At 38.9% G+C, this 12,663-nt stretch overlaps 1 protein-coding gene across 1 annotated transcript in view; it reads right to left on the bottom strand.

The window, feature by feature from the left end:
• Nucleotides 1-2,066: 2,066 nt before the first annotated feature.
• Nucleotides 2,067-12,663, bottom strand: part of tfpia (tissue factor pathway inhibitor a) — a 41,665-nt gene continuing 31,068 nt past the window's right edge. The window contains exons 3-7 of the mRNA XM_026296384.1: nt 7,956-8,132; nt 6,991-7,053; nt 6,331-6,390; nt 2,532-2,720; nt 2,067-2,421 (exon numbers count right to left, since the gene is read on the bottom strand). Of these exons, the coding sequence (XP_026152169.1) occupies nt 2,363-2,421; nt 2,532-2,720; nt 6,331-6,390; nt 6,991-7,053; nt 7,956-8,132 (548 nt within the window). The 3' untranslated portion in view covers nt 2,067-2,362. The remainder of the gene's footprint in view (nt 2,422-2,531; nt 2,721-6,330; nt 6,391-6,990; nt 7,054-7,955; nt 8,133-12,663) is intronic.

The following is a 12,663-nucleotide window of genomic DNA, read 5'->3' as shown; positions in this document are numbered from 1 at the left end:
ACGTTGGAAGGCAACCCACTGCTTCCTGTTACATCACACCGTAGCCCACAGCTGAGGACCTGGGAGCTACAGTCAGGTCTACATAGTGGAGGACGGCTGGGCTCTCAGCTCCCACGCTATAACACAGACTTGTAAATATATTTTCTGGTTTCCAAATGTGTCTCTTACCGTATCATTCAATTTTCATTCTACTCGTCCTGCACTTAAACTAAAACTGCAGAGTCTTAGTTTATGGGCACTTCAGGAAACCAAACCACGAACGGTTTTCTGCTGCTGTCTGGCTTTTTAGGCCCTGGGCCACATGGATTTAGACAAAGGTGTAGACAGAGAAATATTAATCTTATGCCTTTTTTATTCACTGGTTCAAACTTTATAGAGGTAAAATCTGAATAAAAAAACTACTGGAATCCTATAATCTTGTATAGACCATGCAATTTAAACTAGCTTTTGCATTAGTGTAACACTCAAATCTCTCCCAACATGCCCTCAAGTATTCAGCCCTGAATAAACATCAGCACACTAGGTTCTGGTAACTTTACATGGACTTTCATGACAGCTTATTGTCCAGTGCTGCAGTGTAACACAAAGCCCTCACAATGTTTTAATCTGCATTTAAAGTGCAAGATCCACATGAGGTGTGAAAAGATGTTTTAGGAATGAAAACCATTGGATTCCAAGGCCATACAGTCACTTCATGAACCTTAGTCCTTAGACCTGTGGGAATTATCTCTACACTTTTATGGTTTATTGGTTTTCTTCGTTGTTGTTTTACTGTTGTTTACTGTTTTACATTTTTACAGATAAAACCCAGTGAAGGAAAGAAAAGATGATTACAGTAAAAATTTATTATATAAAATCAGTCCAAATCTTTACAGCTGTAAGACACAACAGCAAAACAAATACTATGCACTCAAAATGGGCTGATGCACAACAAAACATTTTTTACACAACACTGCCCCCTTCTGCTTTTCCTAACCAATGACACCAGACAGCAAGTTCAACAATCATCTCAGTTCCAGTCCAGCTGATCAGTCCATTCGGTCAAGTCTGAAGAGCTAAAGAAACCATGTCAAGGGTTAAATAGAACGCAGAGCTGAGTACAGCTAGAAATATGAATGCGTACACTAAAAGACATGTATCATCTACAGCAGCACTAACAGAGTGAGAGGGAGACAAAGAGTCGTTATTTTTTATTTTATAAGTGGAATCGCAGACGAACAAAGAGTTGAAATTTGCCTGTACCTGCGATTGAAACATCACTGAAATGCTGCTAAAGCAAGATAAGACACATGAATGTTCAAAACCTCACTTTTAAACTATATGTGGTCCAGTTCTTAGATCTCAGTCTTTTTGGATACGCAACACTGATCTTCTCTCACAGACAGATCTTCATAGATCAGTGCATCTAAAAGATTTATGTCTTTAATTTACAGACATTAAATCTATACTTATTAAAACCTGACTCATCTCTGTCCTCCGATGACTGGTAATAAAATCTGTAACATTAGTACAGTCTTTGGATTCCAGCTAATATCCAACCAGGGTTTTGAGGTCTGATATGTGCTTTGATAAAGACTGAGGAGATGAAACAGTGATTGAGACAGAGTCTTCAGGCTCAGTGGGAAGAGACAGTTTGCTGAAGAAAAGCAAGCAGGTTAAGGTGATCTCTATTTCTGGAAGTGAAACGTTTCCCTCGTGTCAGGGTTAACAAGCTTCGGGTTCCCACTTAATCTACTTTCTACAACACTGACTTATAAAACTGCACAATTACTGATTAAAAACAACTACTGATTAAAAACAACAACAACAAAAAACCATGTTTAATCTGATAAACCAAAGCCAAGCTTCTTCTACATCGATTTCTATCTGAAAGGTCAAGGTCCTCCTGATCAGTGTTCTACATATTTTTGTTGTTGATCTTGGAATAACTGTTTTCTTTAATCTGCTAATACTTCATATTGAGAAACAATAATAAAGCTGCACCAAAACCATTGTCGAAAAGCATAAAGTTACTGGCATTCATTCTGCAACTGAATAACAGTTATCTTGCAACTTTGGTGTTTTTCATAAAAGCTCCATAAACTGTTTTGTATAAGTATCATAACAGTATTGAAATAGCAAAACTGAGATATGTGTATACAACGGAATGTAGAAAGCTGCTAATGTAAACATGAGTTAAACAAATGCTTTTCTTCAAAGAGATAATGCACATAATGATTCAGTCACTACAGAGCTAATCCAGGTAGAGTAAATATGTTTACTATGGTACTTGTGTACCATAGTACTACAACCAATGTATATGAATAAAGCTAAAAAATAAAATATAGACATAAATACATGTGATACCACAGTAGTGCAGGATCTAGTGCAAGCGAACAATGGTGTCTATGTTTTTCTTCCTTATTCGGATCATCCTGTTCCCTAGAATTGCAACAGAACACAACAACAAAATGACAAAATTTTAATTTCATGATGTTCTAGAAGAGGTTTTCTTAAATGTGACTAATATCAAATACATAAAATAAACATACCCCTTCTGTTTTTGATGCATGTTTTAAAACAGCTTTTCCGGTGTATGAAGTTATTCTTGTTTCCCCCACAGCCACTGTAGTAAAACATCTGGCATCTCTTGGTCTTGGGGTTGTATGCAAACCTTTTCTCTGCACCGGGACATGTTCCCTTGTCCACAGGACTGAAGCACACCTCTTCAGATCTCAGCTCTGTATAAAGAAAATATCAAAAGTTCTACATTTTTGCTGCAACTTCACAGTGTTTTGAATCACCATATAGATGATACCAAAATAGATACATATCATCCTTTATATTATCATTGAAATTATATATTATGTATATTTGGATAATGTGGATCCATTTCATGGGCCTAAGGCACCTGAAGGTCAAGGGTGTCTATTTACTTTTCTTTAAATTACATGTGGATTCTTCTGCTCACATATTTAGCTCAAGTTTGTCTGGAAGAGATTTTGTGCAGTATCTGCAAGCTGTCAGACTTAAATCGACAGATTTATAAAGTAGGTTGTTCCCTAGGGAGCTGTGCAAGCTATCTTCTTGGATTTATTCAGCAGCTTTCTTTCCATGGGTTAGTTCTACCATGACAAGTGCAGGGGAAACTCAACACTTTGTATCATATGTCAAACATAAATTGGACTGGTAACATCATTTACATGGTCAGAGTGGATTTATACAGATTATGGGACTGCTTGCAAAAATAAATCATCTGAAATTTATAAATATTTTTGCCAGTCGCATGGTGGTTAGCACCATTGCCTTACAGCACGAAGGTTCCCGGTTTTAAACCCATCAGGGGCCTTTCTGTGTGGAGTTGGCATGTTGTCCCTGTGTTTGATGGGTTTTCTCCAGGTACTCTGGTTTCCTCCTACAGTCCAAAAACATGTACAGTGGGTACAGAAAGTATTCAGACCCCTTTAAATTTTTCACTCCTTGTGTCATTGCAGCCATTTGCCAAAATCAAAAAAGTTCATTTTATTTCTCATTAATGTACACTCAGCACCCCATCTTGACAGAAAAAAACAGAAATGTAGAAATTTTTGCAAATGTATTAAAAAAGAAAAACTGAAATATCACATGGTCATAAGTATTCAGACCCTGTGCTCAGTATTGAGTAGAAGCACACTTTTGAGCTAGTACAGCCATGAGTCTTCTTGGGAATGATGCAACAAGTGTCTCACACCTGGATTTGGGGATCCTCTGCCATTCTTCCTTGCAGATCCTCTCCAGTTCTGTCAGGTTGGATGGTGAACGTTGGTGGACAGCCATTTTCAGGTCTCTCCAGAGATGCTCAATTGGGTTTAGGTCAGGGCTCTGGCTGGGCCAGTCAAGAACGGTCACAGAGTTGTTCCGAAGCCACTCCTTTGTTATTTTAGCTGCGTGCTTAGGGTCATTGTCCTGTTGAAAGGTGAACCTTCGGCCCAGTCTGAGGTCCTGAGCACTCTGGAAGAGGTTTTCTTCCAGGATATCTCTGTACTTGGCCACATTCATCTTTCCTTCAATTGCAATCAGTCGTCCTGTCCCTGCAGCTGAAAAACACCCCCACAACATGATGCTCCCACCACGATGTTTCACTTTAGGGATTGTATTGGGCAGGTGATGAGCAGTGCCTGGTTTTCTCCACACATACCGCTTAGAATTAACACCAAAAAGTTCAATCTTGGTCTCATCAGACCAGAGAATCTTATTTCTCATAGTCTGGGAGTCCTTCATGTGTTTTTTGGCAAACTCTATGCAGGCTTTCATGTGTCTTGCACTGAGGAGAGGCTTCCGTCGGGCCACTCTGCCATAAAGCCCCGACTGGTGGAGGGCTGCAGTGATAGTTGACTTTGTGGAACTTTCTCCCATCTCCCTACTGCATCTCTGGAGCTCAGCCACAGTGATCTTTGGGTTCTTCTTTACCTCTCTCACCAAGGCTCTTCTCCCACGATTGCTCAGTTTGGCTGGACGGCCAGGTCTAGGAAGAGTTCTGGTCGTCCCAAACTTTTTCCATTTGAGGATTATGGAGGCCACTGTGCTCTTAGGAACCTTGAGTGCTGCAGAAATTCTTTTGTAACCTTGGCCAGATCTGTGCCTTGCCACAATTCTGTCTCTGAGCTCCTTGGGCAGTTCCTTCGACCCCATGATTCTCATTTGCTCTGACATGCACTGTGAGCTGTAAGGTCTTATATAGACAGGTGTGTGCCTTTCCTAATCAAGTCCAATCAGTTTAATTAAACACAGCTGGACTCCAATGAAGGAGCAGAACCATCTCAAGGAGGATCAGAAGAAATGGACAGCATGTGAGTTAAATATGAGTGTCACTGCAAAGGGTCTGAATACTTATGACCATGTGATATTTCAGTTTTTCTTTTTTAATACATTTGCAAAAATTTCTACATTTCTGTTTTTTTCTGTCAAGATGGGGTGCTGAGTGTACATTAATGAGAAATAAAATGAACTTTTTTGATTTTGGCAAATGGCTGCAATGACACAAAGAGTGAAAAATTTAAAGGGGTCTGAATACTTTCCATACCCACTGTATGTCAGGTTGATTGGTGACTCTAAATTGCCCATAGGAGTGAGTGTGAGTGTGTGAGGTTGTTTGTCTATATGTGGCCCTGTGATGGACTGGTGACCTGTCCAGGGTGGACCCCTGCCTTTCACCCAGAGAGAGCTGGGATAGGCTCCAGCAGATCCCTGTGACCCTGGTTAAGGAATAAGTGGGTATAAATAATGGATGGATGGATTTTTGCCAATAACCATACTGTTGCATTGAAAAAACTCTGTTTCAAATCAGAAACACCTCAAGTGTCAAGGTTTATTTATATACTTCTGTTTATACACAAAGGCCTTCATTACAGCTTCCCCCACTATTACTTAAAGTGTACATCACTGTCTAACCACAAGATGTCAGTCTTTGTTTTCACCACATCTGCTTAGCAGGCTGACATCTATGCCAATTTTATAATGCTTCTTTTTAGTTTTGGTGACTTTGAAATTCAAATACTACATTTCAACTCAAGAAATGAACAAGAAACAATTTACATTTGAGGCAATCATTACCAAATATTACTATTCAGATCTCTATAATTTATTATCTGAATAATTAATTCTGAAGAGTTCTGCTTTCTCACCTGCACTGATTCTGAGAGATACTTTGGTACATGCCTGAAATCTTATTACACAAATACATAGAAAAATCAGACATCTTTTGAATGAATGGGTCGAGGGAAGCGGGACAGAGTTTTCCTGTACTCTCTTGCTGCGGCACAAATGAGTCTTGAAACCTGACAATTGTGATATATGCTCCCTCACTGCTAATGCACAGTATATTAGTGAGTGGGAAGATGTGACAAAGAGAAGAAGCAAAAAAGACACTGACACATATTGTGCCTACCCTTTTCACATCAGAACCGATTTTGCAAGCTGTCTACCATCTATGCATCACCTTGACATTTTATTTTTTTTTAGAGTAAAGTTATTGGCAGCAGGTTTGAAAGATGAACACGATTTGGTTAGGTTGAAGTTTAGGGATAATTCAGAATTCAGCATGGATGACAGCAGGCTGATCACTGATGTTTTTGAGACTGTTAAGGGAAGAAAATTTTCACCTTACATTATTTCCACAAATTTGACCACTGGTCCCAAACAGTCAATATACAAACAGCAGAGACAATAGCTATAGCTAGCTTACTATACACAATGATGACACAGTTTGTCTCTGCATGCTCATGAAGTAACTAAAGCCCTGGCATTAGCACAAACAGGGCTTTGTGAACTGAAGTAGAAAAGTATGAGGCCTTTAGAGTGAAGCTTTCTTACCTTCTGTCTCTTGATTAGTGCCATTCAGTTGTACTTGAGGTTCACTCGCAGTCAGTTCTCCTAAGAAACACAGAAATCAGTAATTAAAAAAATAATTTAACATTTAGTTAAAACATGTTTGCTTGGTTTCTTTTTGAGAGAGATGATCTGAGCACATTTCTGCACAGATTTTTGAACTTTGGACAGAGCCAGGGCAACAGTCGCCCATAAACTCCTGCTCTGTACTTAAAAGTGTAATAACGCTCTCAAATCCTGCTACAAGCCGCTACAAGCCATATTTAAAAATGCAACAGAGGACTGAGAGTCTGTGTCTGTAGGGGAGCGTCAGTAGCCCTGCTGTTTATTCTAATTAACATTACTGTTTGCCAGCCCTAACTATCTTCTTTAGTGCAGAACATAAGAGTAATCAGCAAATCAGTTTGTTGTGTTTACTGCCTCTGCTGAGAAATAAATCTTGTTTATAAACTGTATGTCATTCTTCATCTTGTATCAGATTTCACTAGTGTGATGTGTGATTATATATATGATACAAAAAATGTTAAGGGTGTAGTTACTCTTGAACACAGAGACATGATGATGTTGACCTCAGTTAGAAAGATGACTTACTAGCTATTATTTTTATTAGACAAGAATGACAGTGAGGTGTACATCCAGTCTTACCAGTCACAATGGTTGGTTGGACAACATACTGTATGTGAAGTTCTGGTGCCTTAGTGGGTTTTGCTTTATTGTCCAAAAAAAAAAAAGAAAGAAAGAAAGAAAACGACCATGAGAAGGCGTGCCTGTCTCCTTTTCATGAAATTTATTTTGACCCAGGGTTTTTCCCTCCTCTATACTTGGAACAAAACTCATTAAATCACTGCAGGTATCATAATTAATTTATGTTTCATTTAATTACTATTGGAGTAGGAAGGTGCTGGTCTGCAAACAGATATGATCTACTAAGAAAACTAGACATCTAAAAAAAAAACACAAACCCTTCCAATTGATTTGGGCGCTGTCTGCTGAACACAGTTAAGAGGATTGCTCGTTATTTTCTTTGACAACTCTAAATGTCTTCTAAGTCTAGTGTAACTGTGTTTTGGTCACTTCAAAGTGATTTAAATGCTAAATCCAGGTGCAATGTGATTTCATGGTCAGCTAAAATTCACCAGAAAGGTAATTTTCTAAAGAAGAACTGTTGTGATTATGTCACCACTCTGAAACGAGTTCATTTAGTGTGTAATTGCAATCTGCTGTGCTGTCAGTGAACTCAGAAATATATAAATGTCATCTTGCATCCTGCTTTGAGGTAAAGGCAGGAAAGTAATTATTTCTATTTGGTCAAATAAGAATCCTTATAATGACAAGATAAAAATGGGACAGACTACAGTAATAAATCCTGGGTGTCTACTGATGACTTGTAAGGCTGTGGTGTAGATTTGGTGTTCCTTGTGTGCATGTTTGATTAAAGGTAAAGGCCATTTTCCCTAAATGAACACATTTCGAGCATTCACAATGGCTGAACACAGTAAACCTCTAGATTTTTTGTGTGGCAGTGAATGGAACCTAACAATGGTGCTGCAGTGATGCTTGGCCATTTGCCAGAGTTCACAGTAAAAGAACAACAGTGTGAGCTGGCCTACCTGGGTTCGGACATTTTGCCTGGCACTGTGCCAGGCTCTTGAAATTGTTAGCATTGCCAAAGCAGCCTCCATAATAGAAGGATGTGCACTGCTGACTCCTGCTGTCAAAGAAGTAGCGCTTCACCAGCCCCCTGCAGGGACCAGGAGCCTCTGGTAAATGACATGGGTTCTTGTCATCTAGGAAATGAAGAGGGAGAACGAGGGTAAGAAACTTAGAAAAGACTCCATTACACCAATTCATTAGTTTGAGTATGTTTCTAAATAAATAAATAGTACATGGTTTATTTTCAGAGCATGACAATCAATATTTATTAAATATTTATCAATAGTATGACTTATTGTGTATGAGTTACTGAAAATAAAGATTCAGTTTTCTTTCATAGTGGGTTTGTTTGACTAAGAGTCAGACAGAAGTGTCAAACTGGCTTCCACAATCTTCACTTTGTGGGTATTGGTCAGTTTTATACCAAGCTCCAATGACTCTGAAATCAACTTCATTCAATGAAAACGTACTTCACTGCCTCAAATGCCTTCTCAGTTCTGTTGTGACAGCATCTAAATTGCAGTCACTGGTAAATTACGTTTGTAAGTATGAAACATCTTGCAACAAACCACTGCTATTATATAATACAAGGCCTTGAGCAGTGAATGACACATTTGAATGAGAGCAGTGAGCACAATACAGTCCAGTGAAGCAGAGAAGAAAACAAGAAAACCAAAGTAGGGATGTTATTATGGAGCCTGCCAAACAGTGACAGTTGAACTGAAAAATAAACTTTGGCCGTGAAAAATAACACTTGGCACTTAAAACATTACCATTGAAAAATTTGTGATGAAAAGAAAAACATTGGCATTGAAACAAGTATTAACACTGAAAATAATTAAAATTATCTTAGTATTTTCTCTATGCCAAAGTTACTTTTTTCAATGAAAATCTTCTGATTTTCAGTCGAAGTCTGTCTTTCAGTGCCAACGGTTTTTTTTTTCAGTTTTGGATTTCTGTCACCGCTTTTGCAGGGAGGAGAGGGCTCTGAGGGCTGGGGCTAAGAATAGCATGATTGCTGCATAAAGACAGATATCTGATCTAATTATTTTCAGTATTAATACTTTTTTTTAATGGCATTGTTTTTCTTTTCAGTGGCAATATTTTATTTTTCAATTTCGATTATGTTTTCAGTGCCAAAGTTCAACTGTCACTGTTCTAGCTCCATACATTATAATAAAGACGTCTGCCAAGATTCTCAGTCGTCCACGGGAAGTTATTTAAAGGTTGAGTCATGGCAACTGGACTTTCAGTTTTTAAGTCGAAATGTTCCACCACCCATCCAGGTGGCTTCATAAAAAAAGCTGGACAGGAACCTCCAATATATCTCCCAGGTTGGTTTCACTCCACCCCTACTCCCATAGGCTCACTAGGTGAGCTGTGTAAATCATGTGACCCCTCTGATTCACCAACTGGCTGCAGTGTGTCCTCCCTGGAAGACATTTGATATGTTCCTTAACATCCACATCAGACAGAAAAACAAGAGACACGGCTGAGCCTCAAGATCCACAGAGGAAAAACCTGGTCATTCCCCATGCTACATAGGAAATGACACCTACTACAGGTGTTTCAGAGAGGCCTAAACAGATTTTTGGGAAACATCAGATACCGGTTCACTTCAAACCCAACAACACACTGAGATAGAGACTGGTTCACCCTAAAGACCAGATACCAAAACAAAAGAGGAGCAATGTAGCATATGCCATCCAGTGTCAGGAAGAATGCTCAGCTCATGCTCAGGATGGTCCAGCACAGGAGGAGCAGCTCCTCAGGACCACAGTCAGCTGTGCACCTCCATTTAAAGGAAACAGGACACTCCTTTGAAGACAGTGATGTACATATTTTAGACCTAGAAGATACAGTAAGTGGTTTGAGAGAGGAGCCAGAGAAGCTATATATGTTCAAGTGGAAAAACCTTCCCTTAACAGGGGTGGAGGTCTCAGACATAACCTGTCTTCAATATACCAGGCTGCCCTTTCATCTGTTCCCAGCAAATTAAGGAACACATCAAATGTTTCCCAGGGAGGACACACTCTACAGCCAGTTGGTGAATCAGAGGGGTCACAAGAGTCCACCATTAGATCCTAATGACCCTCACCTGTGCTCACTTCTTTTGTTCACCTAACGAGCCAGCTTTTTTCTCAGACTGATGAAGCCACCTGGATGGGTGGTGAAATGTTTTGACTTAAAAACTGAAAGTCCAGTTGCCATGACTCAACATTCAGATTATAATGAAGACATAGGGAGGGGATTTATACCAACTAGAAGCCAGTGTACAGTATAAGCTGCAATAACTGAAGTGCAGGCCATAACCCACTTTGCAATCACTGGTCCCTTGGTCTCAACTATTTCCCATCTCCTCAGTGGCATGCTGACATTTCCACGCCACTCAGGTCTCAGATTTAGATTCACTCCCAATCTTTCTCTGCAAAGCTGAAAAGTCAATAATTCCAGCAGTTGCTCTGTCCCCAGTGAACCACATCTCTTCTCTCATGTCATATCTTTCTACCTCTTACCTCAGCTCCCACCCCTCTGTTTCATTTCTCAGCAGTTGCTGCATATATTATCTCCCTTGGGTCTGGGAAGATGGGGATCAGGGCCTCACAACTCTTAGCTAAAGTTTGCTGCTCACTCAAACTCTGCTGTGCTTTTTGTTGTCATTGTACCATTGTGTTTCCTGATTGTCAACCTTTCCATCCATGTGATTCTTTTTGAAAAGTTTATAATTGTGTACTTGAGATCTGTAAAATTCTCTTTAATCAGAAATCTACAACTGCTTTCAGCGTTATCGCCTTCTGTAATGTGAAGAACTCTAAGGTGAAGAGAACAGAATTGCTGATGTGTTGTGCTGATGTGGATCCCTGGTGTTTATTTCAATATGATGTCACAAATTACAAACTGGTAGTAGACTCGTGCTTGAGTCCATTGCACAGTCACAAACAAGGTGTCAAATGCATCCATAGAGTGGCTCAGACTTGAATACACTTTATCGCCGCTGCTAACCAACACAAGTTCAACCTGACAAGCTTATCATTTCTTAACAGCAGTGTACAGATTGTGTAATGGGTGAAATGGTTGACCATGAAGATACACACACAGATAGTGATTTATAGCTCGCAAATGTCTTCCCACACTGGGCTAAAGTCGTGTATATCAGCTTAGAGACCTGAATACGTATTTCCTTCTGATCTCCAGAGAGAACTTCAATATTTCTGCAAAAGAGAGAATAGTAAACAAACTACCTCACCCAGCTGATTTAATGTGTTGTAGTAAACAACATCATGAAAAAAGAAGTATTCAATATTTTGGAAAATACATATTTTCACTGTTGTCTAAATTTGATGACTGATCCAGCACCAGTTGTCTTAAATCCGACTGGAAACACAGTGTAAAACATGAAGTTGTCAATTTTACACTCAAATGAGAAAACATATGTTCATTTTTGAACTTCACAAGAGCTGCTAGGCTAATCAACTGTAGCCCTTTATTTAAGGATGAATATGAGAGTTACATATACTCATCATCAACCAATAAATGAATACAATTATTTCCAAAATGTCAAACTATTACTTTAAGCTTTAACTGTCACCCACTAGCTTCTAAAGGAGCAGCCATTGCACTGCCATTACATGTTTACAACAAGGTGACAATTACCTGACAAACACAAAATCAATCACATATACAAGAAGCTAAAGCAGAACTCTGCTGAGATGTTTGACACCTGAGCACTGAGAAAAATTCACCAGCTCTGTGGTTTACTTGTTAAGGCTTTCAATAACCACAACCTATAGAAGAATGACTATGATTAAAGTGCTATCATTGTAACATCTAAATACATCTTCTGAGGTGACTTTGACTTAAAAGGCCTGGCAGAGAGGTATGTTAAAAGGTAGTCTAGCACTCTCTCCTGTGCAATGCAGTGATGAATAATTCAGAAACACAATTCTCTATTAAAGCTGTGAAGGTGGAAAAGGTGATTTGTGTTTTGTGTAGAATTATTGGTCAGCTCTTTTTTCTGGGTGTGAATCATACGGTCCACCTCAGAGAGTTCTGGCTGCTGCCCACGGAGGACCTCAATATTTCAGTAAAGCAGATCCTGACAGGTAGCCACATTTGTCTATGAAAAAAGTTATAAAGTTTGTTTTGATATTCATAACCCAGTGTCATGCCCCTAAGGAATAATAATGAGATTTTAGGACACATCTACAATGAATCCATTGAAAACAAGCAGTATTTTGAATACACTTGATAGTACCCGATCTCTCCATTATCCCTGTTTAATTGCTTTCTCAATACCTGTTTTCATCTTTCAGTCCTTTTCAATATATTTCAAAATATTTTGAAGAGATTTTCTTGTTCAGCTTCAAAAAGTACTGACTTGGCAAGACCTCTAGTGGTGAAAAAGACAATTGATTTTTATTTTATTGGTGAGACATTTAAGCAAAATAAATGAGCTCAGATAAAAAGAAATACCAGTAGCCACTGGATGGGGACAAGAATAATTAGAGAGAGGCACTGACCTCAGCAGCAATAGTAGCTTATCTATCTTCCAGCTAAGAAACATTTTAATTTTCTAGCTAATCAGTTTAATATATGCCCTATAATATACCAGTTCATCCATCCATCCATCCATTATCTATACTTCTTATTCCTATCAAAAGTTCT

Source organism: Mastacembelus armatus, chromosome 21, assembly GCF_900324485.2.
Source record: "Mastacembelus armatus chromosome 21, fMasArm1.2, whole genome shotgun sequence".
Taxonomy (NCBI): Eukaryota; Metazoa; Chordata; class Actinopteri; order Synbranchiformes; family Mastacembelidae; genus Mastacembelus; species Mastacembelus armatus.
The sequence above is the reverse complement of the archived record's forward strand: the minus strand, read 5'-3'. Positions and strand labels throughout refer to the sequence as shown.